Source organism: Tiliqua scincoides, chromosome 7 (assembly GCF_035046505.1).
Source record: "Tiliqua scincoides isolate rTilSci1 chromosome 7, rTilSci1.hap2, whole genome shotgun sequence".
NCBI classification, from domain to species: Eukaryota; Metazoa; Chordata; class Lepidosauria; order Squamata; family Scincidae; genus Tiliqua; species Tiliqua scincoides.
Genome location: NC_089827.1, coordinates 68,398,889 through 68,417,274, shown reverse-complemented (window position 1 = coordinate 68,417,274; position 18,386 = coordinate 68,398,889). Strand labels below are relative to the sequence as shown.

General features: G+C 43.5%; 1 protein-coding gene across 1 annotated transcript in view; it reads left to right on the top strand.

Annotated features, from left to right (window-relative positions):
• LRRIQ1 (leucine rich repeats and IQ motif containing 1) overlaps positions 1-18,386 on the top strand; it is a 131,312-nt gene that overhangs the window by 51,955 nt on the left and 60,971 nt on the right. Inside the window, exons 17-21 of the mRNA XM_066634309.1 lie at positions 2,707-2,826; positions 7,780-7,869; positions 13,729-13,850; positions 14,432-14,527; positions 16,461-16,546. Of these exons, the coding sequence (XP_066490406.1) occupies positions 2,707-2,826; positions 7,780-7,869; positions 13,729-13,850; positions 14,432-14,527; positions 16,461-16,546 (514 nt within the window). The remainder of the gene's footprint in view (positions 1-2,706; positions 2,827-7,779; positions 7,870-13,728; positions 13,851-14,431; positions 14,528-16,460; positions 16,547-18,386) is intronic.

Sequence of the window (18,386 nt, the reverse complement as noted above, 5' to 3'; positions counted from 1 at the left end):
GCCAGAAAGAACCAGCTGTTTCACCCTATGTATGTTTCAGCTTCTGGACAAACCCCTGGAACAGAACCAGTGCTTATTGTGGAGATGTAGTATAATCTTAATTTATTCTTCCATGCAGGGATGGCATCGGGGATTGACTAAGCTGGGAACTGGCCAAGGGCCCATACCCATCAGAAGGTCTACTTGTGGGGTCAGGCTGACCACTCACCTCTCAGACTTGGTGTCAGCAATAATACTCAGAGCAACATAAGGGAACTGGGGCACCATGCGGTCACACCCCCTGGGAGGCCCAGTGCAGAACTCAGGGCTCCCCAACAACCTAATGCCAGCACTGCTTCCAAGCATGCAAACTAGAAAGGTAAAGCTTCTCCTTCCTTGGGCATGACCCATACAGGGTAGTTTGCTAGATCTTCTCTACCACCTACCAGTGTTCCACATAGTGAACCAATAAAGCCCAAGTCTCTGCTGGATGCTTCCTGGGTGGATCTCCATAAGCGCCAAACAGGTCCTGCACACAAATCTCCCACTTCCAAAGGGATTTAACCCTTTCCTTTATAGCGTTTCCCCAGTTGAAACTCCCCCCAGGCTACTATTGGCGGGAAAAAGACAGCAATCCATACTGTAGCTGCCTTCCTCCCTCTCTCAACAGGAGTAATATCAACTTCTTTAAATTTCTCATTAAATACTCTTTTTAAAAAGGCAATAATTTCAGATCTATTTCCGGCAAACAGAATGTGGGTTACACAAACGGTGCATAGATTTCAAGAATAAGACAGAGATATGGAAGGGCAAAAACCTGTTTTCCCTTCTCTTTAATTCTGTGTATGTACTTTCAGAAGTTCAATAATCACATGTGCAATCTCAAACATAGATTACAATCTTAACGCATGCTTACCTGGGAGTAAATCCCATTTAAGTCTATACTTCTTAGGGCAGGAGGTCTGGTCTAGAGGGTAGAGCCTCCATTTGCCTGAAGGTAACATCCGCAGGTCGCCAGTTTGAGGCCACCAGCACCGTGCGACGTTGAAGCAGCTGACAAGCTGAGCTGAGTTATTCCATCTGCTCTGAGTGTGGGAGGATGGAGGCCAGAATGTGAAACCAGATCAGAAAGAAACATCTGAGTGTTGTGGTTCTTGAAAGATAGAACCTTCTTTCAAATTGTAATAATCCCTATGGGGATTTAATTAGCCTGCCTATGTAAACCGCCTTGAATAAAGTCCAAGGAGAAATCTGAGGACCAAAAAAGGCGGTATAGAAATACCTGTATTATTATTATTATTATTATTATTATTATTATTATTATTATTATTCATAGACCCGCATGAGAGTGTGTTGTTAGTAAATCAGTATTGTTAAACAGTAGGAAAATAGAATTTCCACGGCAGTCTTCCGTTGCTAGTATAATTTGATAATATGTCATGCTACAATTAATACGGTATAAGAAATACAGTACCACTGTTTATATAAATGTACAGTTAAGGAGGAGGAAATGGCAATTCCCTTTTCTTTTCTATTTGTGCAATTGAAAACATTCTCAGTTCTAAAAGTTGCTATGCTAGAAAACAAATACTTAGGACGGACATGTGATGCTTCGCTGAACAAACGATTGTATTACTTTGGCACTGAAGATAGATTTTTGCCTGCACAAATATTTACAATTGGAATACAAAGCTTTACTGTGACATTTGTTTCTAAATGTCTGGAGTCTACTACCAACAGAAATGTCTCTTCAGAACTGATCCACAAAGTAGTAAAATTAATGCACATGTTAATTTCTTTATATAGATCATATAAAATATAGATCTTTAAATAGATCACCCCCAGTGAGGGCCTGGCAAGAGCCAGGGTGGTGTAGTTGTTTTGGAGGTGGACCCAGATCTGGGTCCAAATCTCCCCCCATCCATGAAGCTTCCTGGGTGACCTTGGGCTAGTCATTTTCTCTCAGCCTCACCTACCTCACAGGGTTGTTGTGAGGATAAAAGGAGGGAAGCAGCTGTGTACACAACCCTGAGCTCTTTGGAGGAAAGGCGGTATAAAAATGTGAAAAATAAAATACTTTCACATAATTTTTTTTTTACAAACCACTATTTTGTAACCTTTCCATTCTGAAAGGGACCATTCTGATGCCTTTCCTGTTTTTCCACCACCATCACTGATAGCTTTTAAAAAAAAAAAAATCTGGAATTCTCTCTCATTTAAAACATTCTTTAAAAAAATACATAGTCTGGAGGTTGATTGTGAAGGTGCAAATGATTGGCCTCAGTTAATTGCTGATATGTCTACATATGTTGTCAGGTGTGATCAGCAGAGATTTTTATTTAAGTGTGTTTTTATTTTTGATCTCAGTAACGCTAACATTTAACACTCAATTCTTTTTCGTATATCTTCTTCCCCTCCGCTTGTAGTAGGTCCTGAAGGAATTGTCAAATAATTAATTAGTTGACCTTGGTTTGCAGTTGAGGGAGTCTTAGGATTCCATTCTGCTTACTTGAGTCAAATCTCCGGAGTATTTTGAGCTCAAGACATGTGCTGATATTTAATTTGTCTTGTAGTTTTAAATGTCACATAAAGTTCAAAAAACAGATCATTGAGCTATTACCCAAAAGAAGGCCTACAATGTTTTATCTTCCTAATGGGATAACATAGAGAATCTGGATTTGGAGTTGATCTATGGCCTCATATAACATGCTTTACATTTTTGTTTAGGCATTTTGGAAAGGTTTCCGTCTGAGAAAGAAACTAGCCAGTGCTCTGGCAGCTGTTAAAACTGATGAAGTCGAGGATGACTATCATGAAGTAAACGTGGACGACTTTATGTTTGATGAAGTAAGTAGAGTAATTTAATCTGCAGTGTAATGATCAAAGGCTGGAATTCTATACACGTTTACCTGGAAATAAGTCCTGTTAGGCTCAGTGAGGCTTAGTTTTGAGTAGACATGCCTAGGGTTTGTACTGTAAGTGCTTTTAATTGGTACAAGAGTTTCAAAATCTTCAAAAAATTCAAATCTGGCCTAAAAATTATGCTGTATGTTTTAAATAACTACAGAACCAATAACATTTCATATATTTAGGCTGCCATCCTATGCGCACTTAACTTGGGGGACAGTCCCATTGAATAGAGTGGGACCTTTGAATGCATAGGGTTGTACTGCTATTTTGCTTACTTTTTAATCTACTTCTCATCTCTTACCTTGTAACTAATAAATTAATATTTGGGAAAACAGTGTTCTTGACTGGGTGAGATAACTCCAATATAGTTCATTACAATGTGCAGTAAGGTATTATTTAGTGTTTTCAGCAAAGGATATTTAGAACAGTGATAGATAATAGGTTTATAAGAAAGGATGATAAAATTAATGCATTTTACTATACAGTCAAAAACAAAGAAGCAACTGAGTGATGAGTGGCTAATTTTTTCTCAATCTCTTTTTGAAATGATTGAGCATATCTGACTCCTGCATTTGAAAAAATGGTGTACACCTAAAAGGGCAAGTGGAAACCTACAAGCTGAAGCATATTTATGTGGTCAAAACAAAAGTACTCTGGGAAAGTCAGATGGAATAGATTAAGATTGCTGTAAATTATTGCTGACAATTGATGGAAGATTAGTGAAATTCAAATTTTTTGGAAGAAAAAATCAATTCGAGCTATGTTTTAATTAATGTGTGTGTGTGTTTACACCTTACAGTTGTTGTCTGGTCAGGATCATGATCTGGCGATAAGGACCCACCACCACCCAGTAGCATCACTAGGAATTTGCGTCACCCGGGGTGATGCAGTGGGAGGGGCAACACTTTGGGCAGCGAGTGTGGTGATGCAGCATTGCCCTGCCCCCACTGGATTTTTGGCTATAACATTTAATAGAATAGAGATAAGAACATAAGAACATAAGATATTTCAACACAGTTTGTTTCATTGCATTTAGTATGAAATTACACATTGAATGATATATATAGCGTGATTCTCTTATTCAAAAATACCAGGATTTTAAAATTTTTGGCTAGTAGTGGTGTCACCCCCCCATGCATGTCACCTGGTGCTCCCCGCACCACCCCCTGTACCCACCTAGTGATGCCACTGCCAATGCCTGAGATTTTCACTAATTAATTTTAATCCCTACTAATGGTTAGCAAAGTGTTTTTTGTTTTTATATGTGATATTTTTCGTCCTTGTACCTGTCATGTGGTTTCAGTCTCTGATGTAGGGACAGTAAAACTTTCTCTTTATTAAACAACTCTGGCCAGTTGACGGCCAACAATTACAGTACATGCAGTGCAGTGTAGATCCATCATAATCTGTAGGTTGATAAAATAATATATCATGGTGTTTATGATGTCTTTATGCACAAGATGAGGTAGAAGTGGGACCTAGCTAATCTTTTCCAGCACAGCACCTGCAGGCTTTATTTTAACTGCTTTTAAAGAGACCATAACTTTGGATCATTTTCTCAGTCAAGTAGTTGAACTATGTCCCAAGAATGTGCTACTTGTGTCAACATCAACTTCTGTGCATTGTGAAATGGAGCCATCAGTGCACCCAGGATCGTGATTGACACTACTATCAGTATGCAAAAAGAATCAAGATGGGAGCTGTAGTGTCCTTTTTTTTTTCCCCCTCCTGTATATGTAACTTCAAATGTGGGTCATTGTGCATTTGCTTCATTCATGCCTTTAGCTTAGCTGTGGATATCTTTGGTTCCTCTGGCTAAAACTGATGTGAAATTTTATTTCAATTGATTTAGTTGGAGTTTTAAATATTAAGATTCACAACAGCAATGCTATAAATAAACACAAATGTATTTTGTGTAGCAAAAGTAGAAAAAATGTCAAATTCTTGCCTCTAAAAAAAATATTCTTCATCTTATCTGCCTTGCAAAAGAATTCAGAACCATACTGAATGTCACCTTAAATGCCACATGGGTTATTTTTTCTTTTCAATTCATGAAATACAGTGGACCTTCCTTAACCACAGGCTTGGCATCTGCGGTTTTCAATGTCTGCAGATGCCAAGTACATGACTGGAGGACCTCGGCGGACCTCCCAGACACCCTGGGAGACAGTTCTAATTTGCGCTGGAGACTCCTAGTTGCATCCAGAGGCATGGAATTGCACTGACAAGCAGGATGACCAGCAGAAGTAGAGGTTAACAAACAGGTAGAGCAGAGGTAACCTGGAGAAGGGTGAGAAGTTGGATACTCATCCACTCATTCAGCTCTTGTTCATTTCTATGGCCTTTTGATGGGCATAAGAGTGGGCTGTGACTGAAAGAGGTAAAGGGGAAAGACTCTGAGGTAAGGTAAAGAAGCAAAAGAGGGAATGAACAGAGACATAGAGGTCATTCATCTTGGATCTCACAAAATTTTGCAAGGTTTGCACACCGCCATCTTGGATCTCGTGATATTTTGCATGATCCAAGATGGTGGTGCATGGATGAACTGGGAAGAAGATGTAGGGGTGTTGTGACCAAGGGAACCACTGAAATGATGTTTAAAAAATTTCTTTTTCAAGGATAAAGGAAGTGGAGAAAGTGGACCATCAAGGCAGCTACTGTTACTATTACATGGGTGCCTATAGAGGACACCTCAGGCAGAATAGCACTTAGTGTCCTGCTTTTGCTCTTGGACATGAAAAGATTTCTGCAGTCCCAGAGTTGATAGCCTTCAGGCAGGGACTAAGGGGTGACCAAGAGCTGCCCAAAGATGCAGCTCTGTCTGGTGATAGTGTTCTGAAGCTGTTAATAGTCTGGATTTAATGAATTACAACGTGGTGGAGGAGGGATAGATTACTGCAGAAATAATATCCAATCCAGAGGTATTCTTGAGGCTTGTCCCGTGCTGGACTGGCCCTTGAAGTGCCACCCCCTGACCTAGAAGTAATTGTGGTGATGTGATGGCATCACCACAATTACAATGGAACCTTGGCATCTACAGGGTTCCATTCTTGGAACCCTTGTGGATGCCGCAAATCACAGATAATTATATAATTATATCAGCAGAAGTGCATCTTACACACCTCCCGCAGGTGTTCAGAGACATGGGGAGGCCACGGGCAGCCTCCCTACATCTCAGAACACCCTCTGGACGCAACCGGAGAACATCTACAGTTGCATCCTGAGGATACAGCCAACCCTCAACTTGGCTACAAGGGGAGCAGCAGATAGTTGCGCCCCTCCATAGGCATGTCATCTGGGGTTATTTGTCCCTGCTGACCCCCCCAGGTATGCTAGTGATCCCATCATGAAAATTTAGGGCCCAATCCTATCCAACTTTCCAGTGCCAATGCAGCAGCAATGCAGCCCTGAGGTAAGGGAACACATGTTCCCTTACTTTGAGGAGGCCTCCATGATTACCTCCCCACCACAGGATGCAGTGCATCCTGCATTGGCACAGCTGCATTTGAGCTGGAAAGTTGGATAGAATTGGGCCCTTAAGTGTTGGAAAGAGAAGGGGATCTGTCAGTAGTTAATATTGTGTTTGAGAATGTAGTAAGCTGCTTTGACGACCTAATGTCTAATAAATAAAATAGTATGGGTGCTTATTTGCCTGGTCATCGAAAGTCTGTCTTTATGATAGCATGTCTGTACATGTTCCTACCATTTGGTAACACATATCAGCGTATGGTGTCACTTGTTTACTTAGGTGATTTTTAATCGTGCTTTTCAACCTCCATGGGACCCCCAGAGCAGCTCATAGCAATTAAAAAGCGCAATATGACCCAAAACAGAAACAGTTTATCTTCCTTCTAAGGCAGGTGGTGCCCCATAGCCGATGTGAGTGGTGCAGCACCCATCATTTGGCTTCTTGTTGGAAAGGAGGTTGCCTTTGTAGTTCCCAATGTTGTCAAATGCCCAGAGTGAAAGTCTTTCTTGAAAAGGGAGAATGTGCAGAAGAACTCTTTCTGGGAATAATCCTGGTTCTTCAGTAGCTAAATAGGAGTTAAAACCATTTACAGCTGAATCATAGCTAAATCCCAATGCAGCGATGCTGCTGTGCTGGTGAGGCTCCTGCTGCATCCTGTGGGGGATTTTTTGGCTGCTGGAGGTCTCCTGAAGGCAAGGGGACATTTGTCCCCTTGCTGGGGACTAAACCCTAGCAGCTGCAATGGGTCAACACAGACCTGTGCCAGCGAGATCGCTGGCACAAGTCCATGTTAATCCGTTCAGATGGATTTGGCCCAGGAAGGGGATTTGGATATGGCTCACTCTAGCACCTCTGATCCCACCCCTTCCTGAGCCTAATCCTCCCATCCCCTGCCCTGTCTCCTCCCTTTCCACCCCCTCCTCGTCTTTCCCCCACCCCTGCGTTGGACTTACCTGTTCTGGTAGGCGTCCTGACAGTTGCCAGCATGCGTGGGAAGACTCCAGCCTTCTCGTTGGTAAACTGTCTACTAGCGCTGATACAAAGTGTTTTAGCACAGTGTGCGCTGGCAGTGCACATGTTTTGCCGGCGCACTGTTTAGTTAGGATTGGACCGTAAGTGTATATTGCTCCAATTGGAATTGGCCGTAAGTTATTTTAAAAAATAAATAAATTGCACTACATGTATGTATGTGTGACTTTTCCCCCCAATACATATGAAAAAAGTATTGGCAGTGTTAATCCCAAAACATCTCCTTGTAGCTGCACAAAGACTGGCTATGCTACAGGTGACAATTTTAATATATGGTGTAGGAACACTGAAAGCGGCACACACATGTGTGCAAGTTATCAAAACGAAACTGATATTACCCCTGCACTATTGACTTGGCTGGGTATTTTTTCTCCTTTCTTCTTTCCTACCAGGCTGTCATAGAGAAAGAATGGCCAGCCTTGGATTCTGCCCGCTTCCTTTCACAAACAGTGCTGTACTCAGACCAGTTCCCCTCGCCAAAGGTAACATGTCACGGGATCTTTCTAAGTCTTCGGCCTTTGTTCATTCCTTGAGGATCTTGCTACACTTGGTGTGATTAATACTTCATTTTATTGACTGAAAAAACATAATTACTTTTAGAAGTCTCTGACTTCCTCCTCATCCCCAGATGTAATTTTTCATGTAGCTTTTCTTTTCGTTTGCTTAATTTTTCCCCCCCTTTATTTTGGATGTCTTTCAACACTTTACTTCACAGTAGCAAGGAAAAAAAAAATAAGGGATGATATGCTTCAGCTGCTCATTTGGCAGTGGATTAAAAATTGTTGGTTGACTCTGTGCTTTAAAAAATACTGAAGTCTCCATTAGATGGCAACAGCTGAGGATTTTCAGAACAGCTAAAGATCATTGAACTGTAATGTCTGTTAGCTATTTGATCAACTTTGAAGTCTCAGTTTTCTTTATGTTATGTTTAATTCTCTGCTCTTGATGCAATGTGTTCCCAACAATATTTGTCCTCCGAGTAAGACACAGGATGGCCCATAAGCTCCAGACAGTTGTGCTTAATGTATGCTAATTATTTTCTCATGGGAGTAATTAAACCCGAGTCCTAAGCCTGCTTCTTTGGGAGTGTGTTTTGCTGATTTCGGTGGGATTTCCCCTCCCGAGCAAATATGTTAAAGATCAGGGTGCCAGCCAGAGTTTCCAAGACTGTAGCGTTAATTTGAATTCCAAAATGCTTCCAGATCATGACCTGCTCTCATCTTAGGTACACTGGGATGGTTAAGTGCATTCCAGATCATTGCAAAATGGCTGGATCCTGTTAAAGTGGATGGCTGTGATCCAAAAAACCGATATGCGTGTATGGGGGAGCACTGCACACGCAGCCGGATGTTTCTTTGATGTTTCCACCAAGGCTGTTCGTACTGCAGCAAAGGCCAAATTTTTTCATTTTAAAATGCATCTAGCTTTTGCAAGATGCAGCTGCGGTAAAAGCCTCAAACAAACTTCCGAGTTCCCAGGGTTCTCTTCTGCGTGTATGTGTCATCCATTAGGTCATGGCTCATGGGTTTCATCTGTGTAAAATGAGAAAGCGTTGGCCTAAACATGGGCTTATCCTTGTGGCAAGCCAATTCAGCGTGCTCCTTGTCCCACCATAATTCTCAGCAGGATTTGCCGCGGCACTTGTGTTGCCCCCACAACCCTGGCATTAAAACAAGAGACACAATGTGTGGGCTGACCGACACACAACTTTATTATGTCTAATCAACAATGAGCAACATCTCCTACCTCAGTGTAGGGAAACATTATCTAAGTGGAGAACTAGGGGAAAAAAGTGTGTTTCCTGCAGTTTGCCTTGTGCAGGCAGCTCACCCCGATTCCCAGTTACTTTAATCCAACTGAACCAATTGCTCCCAATTGGACCTAAGCCCCCCCCCCAACTAGGGTAATCTAATCTTGTCAAATACACACAACAACACATTGCAACAGACACCTAACACCTCACAGCAGTTTTTATAGAGAACAGCGATGTTTTTAAATTTTCTTCTGAGTTCTTCAAAAGGCTTAAATAAGTGCTGGCCCATGAATGGCTGCACTTAAATGAACCCTCCCACCCTCCCCCCAACAGCTCACTTAAATATACAGGAGTAAATATCTCAAAACCAGCACATCACAGGAAGCATCCAGAGCGTGTTCTGAGGGCCAGGGAGGGCTCTCTGATCGTCAGAAAGACCTTCAGAGGGCAAAAAAGTTACTAAAAATGTAATTTTTAAAAAAATGAACAAGTAAGAGAAGGTAATGAGCAAACTGCCCTGGGCAGAGCAATCCTAAACAGCACTTAAACCAGAATAGATTCCGTGCACCGGCTTCCTGGTGTCACGAACATGCTGCAAAGCACCTTCACAACACCTTGGTAGCCAGCGGGTCAGTGCAGAGGTCCACGCGAGCTCACGGAAGCCAGATCCGGACGCTGAACTGGTGAGTTTTGTGCTGGCTGAGGCAGGCCAGTGCAGGGGATGGGAGAGGGAGACAGGACAGGGGAAGGGAGGGGGCATTTTTGAGTGGGGCAGTGCGGCCTGGCAGGCAGAACAGACCCGGGGTGGGGTGGTGGGATCGGCCACAGCAGCGCAGGCTGAATCCTAATCCCTTACCCCAGTGTTATTCAAACTGTGAGGCGTGGCTCTTTAGGGCGGTGCCAGGAACTCCAAGGGGAGGCGCGGGATATCCTTTTGCAGCAATGCAGTCACACCCCTGGGCAGAATACGAGCCCGTCTTTTGCCCGTTGTCTGCGCTTTTTCTTAAAGCAGAAGAAACGGGAGTTGCTCTGCTGCGAGAGTGGCTGCTGTCGCCCTGCTCTCTTCCGAGCATGGGCTTGCAGTCCTTAACCCTCACTGATCCTTGTCTGGTTGGTTCCTAGTTCCAAGCCTGTGATCTCTTCTCATCAAAGTGAAAACTCTCTTTTCAACCCCTCCCTCTTCCACTCCCCCTTTTCGATCTCCAAACCTCCCCCTCCCCTTAAAGTTGTTTCCATGCAGTTGGCAAAGGGGGAGGGGAGAGACAAGCGCACACTTTACTTGGCCAGAAGCAGAAAAAGGGTACTGTTTTTAAAGTGATTTATTAATCTTGTTGTTTGACTAAAGAGGAAAGGCTGTATTTTTAAAGTGATGAATCTTGCTATTTGAAGGGAATACTTATCAGCCATTGATGAAGTGATTGCCAGCCCAATCCTATCCACACTTTCCTGGGAATAAGCCACATTGACTCTAATGGGACTTACTTAGAAGGGTTCCACTAAATCCAGGAGGGTGCCCGCATGGCTAACCAGCCAAGTTAGAGAGCTGTGAAGGGCAAGGAAGCTTCCTTCCGTAAATGGAAGTCTTGCCCTAATGAGGAGAATAAAAAGGAACATAAACTGTGGCAAAAGAAATGTAAGAAGGTGATACTGGAGGCCAAGCGAGACTATGAGGAACGCATGGCCGGCAACATTAAGGGGAATAATAAAAGCTTCTTCAAATATGTTAGAAGCAGGAAACCCGCCAGAGAAGCGGTTGGCCCTCTGAATGGTGAGGGAGGGATAGGGGAGATAAAAGGAGACTTAGAGATGGCAGAGAAATTAAATGAGTTCTTTGCATCTGTCTTCACGGCAGAAGACCTCGGGCAGATACCGCTGCCCGAACGGCCCCTCCTGACTGAGGAGTTAAGTCAGATAGAGGTTAAAAGAGAAGATGTTTCAGACCTCATTGATAAATTAAAGATCAATAAGTCACCAGGCCCTGATGGCATCCACCCAAGGGTTATTAAGGAATTGAAGAATGAAGTTGCAGATCTCTTGACTAAGGTATGCAACTTGTCCCTCAAAACGTCCACGGTGCCAGAAGATTGGAGGATAGCAAATGTCACGCCTATTTTTAAAAAGGGAAAGAGGGGGGACCTGGGAAACTATAGGCTGGTCAGCCTAACATCCATACCGGGTAAGATGGTGGAATGCCTCATCAAAGATAGGATCTCAAAACACATAGACGAACAGGCCTTGCTGAGGGAGAGTCAGCATGGCTTCTGTAAGGGTAAGTCTTGCCTCACGAACCTTATAGAATTCTTTGAAAAGGTCAACAGGCATGTGGATGCGGGACAACCCGTGGACATTATATATCTGGACTTTCAGAAGGCGTTTGACACGGTCCCTCACCAAAGGCTACTGAAAAAACTCCACAGTCAGGGAATTAGAGGACAGGTCCTCTCGTGGATTGAGAACTGATTGGAGGCCAGGAAGCAGAGAGTGGGTGTCAATGGGCAATTTTCACAATGGAGAGAGGTGAAAAGCGGTGTGCCCCAAGGATCTGTCCTGGGACCAGTGCTTTTCAACCTCTTCATAAATGACCTGGAGACAGGGGTGAGCAGTGAAGTGGCTAAGTTTGCAGATGACACCAAACTTTTCCAAGTGGTAAAGACCAGAAGTGATTGTGAGGAGCTCCAGAAGGATCTCTCCAGACTGGCAGAATGGGCAGCAAAATGGCAGATGCGCTTCAATGTCAGTAAGTGTAAAGTCATGCACATTGGGGCAAAAAATCAAAACTTTAGATATAGGCTGCTGGGTTCTGAGCTATCTATGACAGATCAGGAGAGAGATCTTGGGGTGGTGGTGGACAGGTCGATGAAAGTGTCGACCCAATGTGCGGCGGCAGTGAAGAAGGCCAATTCTATGCTTGGGATCATTAGGAAGGGTATTGAGAACAAAACGGCTAGTATTATAATGCCGTTGTACAAATCGATGGTAAGGCCACACCTGGAGTATTGTGTCCAGTTCTGGTCGCCACATCTCAAAAAAGACATAGTGGAAATGGAAAAGGTGCAAAAGAGAGCGACTAAGATGATTACGGGGCTGGGGCACCTTCCTTATGAGGAAAGGCTACGGCATTTGGGCCTCTTCAGCCTAGAAAAGAGACGCTTGAGGGGGGACATGATTGAGACATACAAAATTATGCAGGGAATGGACAGAGTGGATAGGGAGATGCTCTTTACACTCTCACATAATACCAGAACCAGGGGACATCCACTAAAATTGAGTGTTGGGCAGGTTAGGACAGACAAAAGAAAATATTTCTTTACTCATCATGTGGTCGGTCTGTGGAACTCTTTGCCACAGGATGTGGTGATGGCGTCTAGCCTAGACGCCTTTAAAAGGGGATTGGACAAGTTTCTGTAGGAAAAATCCATTATGGGGTACAAGCCATGATGTGTATGCACAACCTCCTGATTTTAGAAATGGGTTATGTCAGAATGCCAGATGCAGGGGAGGGCACCAGGATGAGGTCTCTTGTTATCTGGTATGCTCCCTGGGGCATTTGGTGGGCCGCTGTGAGATACAGGAAGCTGGACTAGATGGGCCTATGGCCTGATCCGGTGGGGCTGTTCTTATGTTCTTATGTTCTTACTTCTGAGTAGGCATGCATAGGATTGGGCTGTGCATCTCCTAGTATAGGAGACAAATCAGCTTCCTAACCAAACCCTTATCAGCTCTGATATATTTTCATGATCTATTTTTGTTTTCCCCACCAGCTGCTGGAAAAATTTAATTTCATTAAATTAATAAAGGGTTCAGTCCTATCCAAGGAGAATGGGAGAAATGACTAGTTGGATTGGGGTCCATAGGGGTGTGTGTGTGTGTAATGTTGGTTAGACTGGGTGTTCACAAAGTTCATTTGATAAAACAATTCAATTGGTATGCTTACAAAGTTAAAAAAAAAAAAAAAGAGTCCTGGACCAGACAAAATCTACCTACTCCAGCATCCTGTCTCCAACAGTGTTCAGCAGCTGATCATTTATAAATCATATATATTGCTGTGTATTAATAATATATTTTTAAGATCTGCATTTAATTAATGATATGATTAATATAATTAATATTAATATAGTTATATATATTTAATATTTAATATTATATTATAATAAATATAATATTATATTTAATATAGTTAATATTTCTGACTACTTCCTGTTTAATGATGTCACTTCCAGCCCTCAGGAACATGATGGGGAGTCATGGCCAACAGCCACGGGGGTCAAGGGAGCCACGGGCCGGAAAAGTTTGAGTACCACTGCCTTACCCTGATCCAAGCAGTGTTACATGGGCTACTCAGATTGCACCCATGAAATTGTGACCACATATTCAAATAGTCCCATGGGGTGACTGTGACGCAACATGGGGTAAGGGGGAAAAAATATTACCTTAGCCCAAGTTACCTTCCCTTGCATCTACCTTGCAACTTTGCCTGCCTGTCCCAGCGCAAGTTAGGATTGCTTCCTTGGTCTTTCACATCCAAGCAAAAGTGGCAGAACTATGCCTTCAACTAAATGTCAAACATTTTTCTTCCCTTATTTACAAGTATAATGAACCTGCTAGATGTGAAGATAAGTTACATCATTTAGAATGGTCTCCGCACAAAACCTGGCGGCTTCAGGAAAGATCAAAGTCGTTCATGTCGGAAAACGGACAGATTAGTAACAGGTAAGTCAAAGAAATTGCTTTTACTGTAGCTAGCTGCCCCCAATGGGAATCACAATAACCCAAGGGTGGATAATTAGAATAATTAAATAATTTCCCACGTCTGCCTTGCTATTTTCAATTTGCGTGATTAATGAAGTTTTAAATACAGGCACTTGTCACTGAGACAGCACAAATCAACTGCAGAATAGTAGCTCACCGGTGAGGCAGTGCTTGCTTATTAAATGAAACAATATCGACATGAGATAAAAGTACTAAAAAGTCATAAAATTTCCAAAACACCCAAAACGAAGGAGACCTTAAAGTGTAGATAGCTATGAGAGATAAAAGGTTGACGCATCTCTTACAAGCCTGCATTCCTTTTTAGAAAAATCTTGAAATATGCTTTGAGTAATTGAAGGGTAAACGTTTCATGTCAGTGTCTGACTTTTATTACACGCCAAGATAAAGTCTTCCTGGAGTATTAAAATAGATTTTATTTCTGAGTTTCAGAAGGCACAGGCCCTTGGTAGAATAACAAGGAATGCAAAGACTTGCTCCTGTTACTGGGCTAGCTTTCAACATCATTTACTTGCTCTCCTCAGGTCCGGGCAGAGCACTCTCTCATGGCACTCTGACGTGAAAAACCACCCACAGTCACCCCGAAGATCAGAGAAAGAAGAAAAAATTTCCAAAGAGTGGTATGTTGGATTTATCACGTTTATGCTTGTTACAGTTACAGTTGGCAACCTTCAGTCTCGAAAGACTCTGGTATCGCGCTCTGAATGGTGGTTCTGGAACAGCGTCTAGTGTGGCTGAAAAGGCCAATTCGGGAGTGACAATCCCTTCCACACTGGGAGCAGGTGCAGTCTGTCCCTGGTCTGTCTCCCTGGCTATGGGCCTTCCTTCTTTGCCTCTTTGCCTCAGACTGTTGGCCAAGTGTCTCTTCAAACTGGGAAAGGCCATCCTGCACAGCCTGCCTCCAAGCAGGCCGCTCAGAGGCCAGGGTTTCCCACCTGTTTATGCTTGCAATGCTCACTTTTGTTATTGTTACTGTGATCATGATGATGATGATAAGATTCTCGCACAGTCAGGTAGGTGCTATTGACTGGTTTGTTTTAGCCAGACATTGAGTCCTTCCCAAGGACCTGGGATGCCTGGTTTTTATCCTATTTTGACATTATAAATACCGTCACAAAATATAAATTGTTTCCAGTTCAGTGGCCCCGATGCTGTTCAGGTACTCTTTGCGGTGTTTTGGAATAGTGCTGAAAGCACCAATCACTGGGATCGCTTTGGTCTTCTTCTGCCACAACCTTTCAATTTCTGTTTGTAAATCTTTGTATTTTGTTGTTTTTTTTCCAGTTCTTTTTCTTCTACTCTGCTATTACCTAGTATTGCTACAACCATGATTCTGACTAGTCTTTCTTCTCAACAACAATTTTGTCTTGTGTATTGTGCGATAGATGTTTGTCTGTCTGTAGTCAGAAATCCCATAATATTACTACTGCTGCTGGTGCTACGACTGCTACTTGTATACTGCTTTTCAACAAGAGCAGTCCACACAGTCAGAACATTAACAGGAAGCAGGAAGCTTAGCTGATGGTAATCAGCATAACGGATGGTGACCTTTCCACAATACACGTGTGCAGGTGCTGCCAGGGTAACAGTGGTATACCCCAGTCCTAACCCCACCATTTTACACCATGCAGTCACCCTGCTGGAGAGTGTGCTGCATGTAATGTAGCAAATATGTTTTACTTTCCATTGGCCACCTGGCCATCAATGGGTCTCTTCAGACCCATTACGCTGTTTAGCTGGTGTAAGCCTGATGGAGCATGTTGGGATGAGATCCACCCTCTCCTGTCCTTAAACAACCCCCTGATTGCTCTGAACCCTGCCCTGCTCTTCCTCAATCCTCCCCTCCCCACTCTCAAAGCACCCCCATTGCCACCTTACCAGCACCTGGACAGTATCTAGGATGTGCTGGCATACATGCAAGCCTCCAACCTTTTACACTTGTGTCCCCAAAGTGCATGGCAGTGCCATGGCTTTTGTGTTGCTGCAGTGGCACTTGTGATCTTCCTTCGTAGGGGCCCAATAGGACTGGTTGCCCATGAGATATATTGGCTCATATTTTAATATTTGTGGAACATGGTTTGAGAATCTATGAAATAAGTAGCCTGTACTTCATCCAGTTTTAAGGGTTAGACCTTGCACAATTATACATGTACGAGTCTTATTTATTTCAATGAGAAAACATTAGTAGAACCATATGGGAAGCTACAGTTCATGTTGAGTGCTGCATATATGTCACATGTGCTGTGCTCCTGGAACTATGTGAAAAATGGATCCATAGGGGTGCATATATTCGGCATCAGTGTTTTTGTCAGGACTCCTTTCTACCTTAACCTTTTGCACTTCCTCCCAAAAAGGTCACACCTGAAAATTGTGGGGGATCTATGGCACAGCATTCAATGAGCTGCAACCAGAAAGGACAATTTATGCCCTCCCTTACCATGTGCATGTAAACACCTGAGTGGTGTACATGAGGTTCTCTGGTTACTGGTTCTACAGTTTCATATTTGATAAACGTTTCTGTTTGCACAGTAACTAAAATCACCTTTCTTTTAGGGGCTTTAAGGACCTTTATACGGCACAGCTGATGTTAAAGAGAGCACATAAAATGAAAGCAAAGAAACCAAGTAGTAAAAAACGCGGTGAGTAAATTTATAATATGGTAACGGCTTTGTGAACTACTCTTGTCAGAAAGCAGCATATGAATATTCTTAATAATATATTTCTATTAAAATACATTATAATTATGTGGCACCATTGGCGTACCTAGGGGAATCAAGGGGGGTAAATGCACCAGGGCGTCACGCCTGCAGGGGCCATGGCTCCTTCATCACCCCCTGCCACCTTCCTCACCCAGCCCAGAAAGGCTGCATGGTGCCTTCTTCACCCCCTGCCACCTTGCTCACCCAACTCAGAGACGCTGCATGTGGCCTCCATGGCCTTCCAAAGGCCTCCAGAGGGCCTTTAAAGCACACTTCTAATTTGGGTGGGGGGAACTGGAAGTGATGTTTAAGGCGTTCTGGAGACCACAGAAGGCCTTTGAGGAACTGGAGGAGGTTGCACATGGCCTTCTCTAGCCCTCAGAAGGCCACCTTTAGGGGGTATTCAACTCATGGGGAGTGGTATTCTGCAGTTCTGGCAGGGGCCCTAGGCAGCACAGGATCGCCAGTGTATGGCACATAACTATGTTGACACAGAGACATCCGAAAAGGAGCTGTTCTCCTCTGAAAGCATTACATATAATCTGTTGAGAAGGAGACACATCCCAAGGCCATTAATGTTACCACACAGCAGGGCTTCCTAACACTGAGCAAAAACCCCTCATATTGTGTCACAGTCAGCTTTTTCAATAAAGCTTTGGTCCACAAATCTGGCTTCATTATATATTGCCAGGAATGTAAAAGTGTTCTGTAACAAGTAGAATATATTTTCACAAGTGGTTTATTATCTTTGAGGGGGGAAAAAAAGATAACTTTCTAAAGTGTAGGTGGTTATAAATATAATATTTTCGTATTCTACTCTTTAAGTTTTTGGCAAGGCAGCATTAGGGCATTAGTTTTATTTTTGTTTCTTTGCTTTCTATTCTAGGAATGAATGCTAGAAGTGAATTTTCATTGTCTTGTTACTGTGCACATGTGTGTATATATGAATCTGTGCAAGTATCTACTGCATATAAAAAGTTCAACATTATTAATTTGGATCTCTAGAGGGCCTTTATTCCATGCTGCTCTGCTGGAAAAAAAATCTGCCCTGAGACCATTTCTGCATAACTTGAACGGCTCTTGACAATGTAGCATTTACACATTTTTCCTGGTTCTGGAAGTGCAATTTAAGACCCCAATCCTGAACTCGGCGCAGCAACTTCGTGCCGCCATGCACTGCCGCAAATGTGCCATAAGGCACATCTGCGAGTCCTACCACCGGGCAAGCGCCCAGCCTCTGTTGCTCGGCGATCACAAGACTGCAGAGCTACAGCACAGTAAGCGGGGGCAGGGAGGGGGCGGGGAGGGGGGAGGCAAATGGAGGGCAGAGAGAGTGCGGGGAGGAGGCGTGACGGGGAGGTGGGGGCGGAGAGAGGGTGGGCGGGAGGCGTGCCGGAGGGAGGGAGCAGAGACAGAGAGGCAGGTCTGTTGGAACTCTGTTCCACCGGATCCTGTTCGTTCGTTCCACAAACGTCTTTACCTTACTGCCAACCTTTTGGTCGGCGGTAAAGTGAGTAGCCCCATTGTGGGGCTGCTTCCCTTACCCAGAAGAAGGGGACGAAAGTCCCCTTCTCCCGCCACCCATAGCGGCCCAAGGCTTGCAGGATGCAGCAGCAGCCTTTCTCCGAGCCGCTACAGCCGCTCACCCGGGCAGCTCAGGATTGGGCTGTAAGGCATTCTGGGTGGTGGGCAATTGTTTCATGGACATGGGAAAGTACATGAGGGTTACCAGTAACTTTTCCTCAAATATTTGCAATGTAATGCAGTTTATGTCTTATAA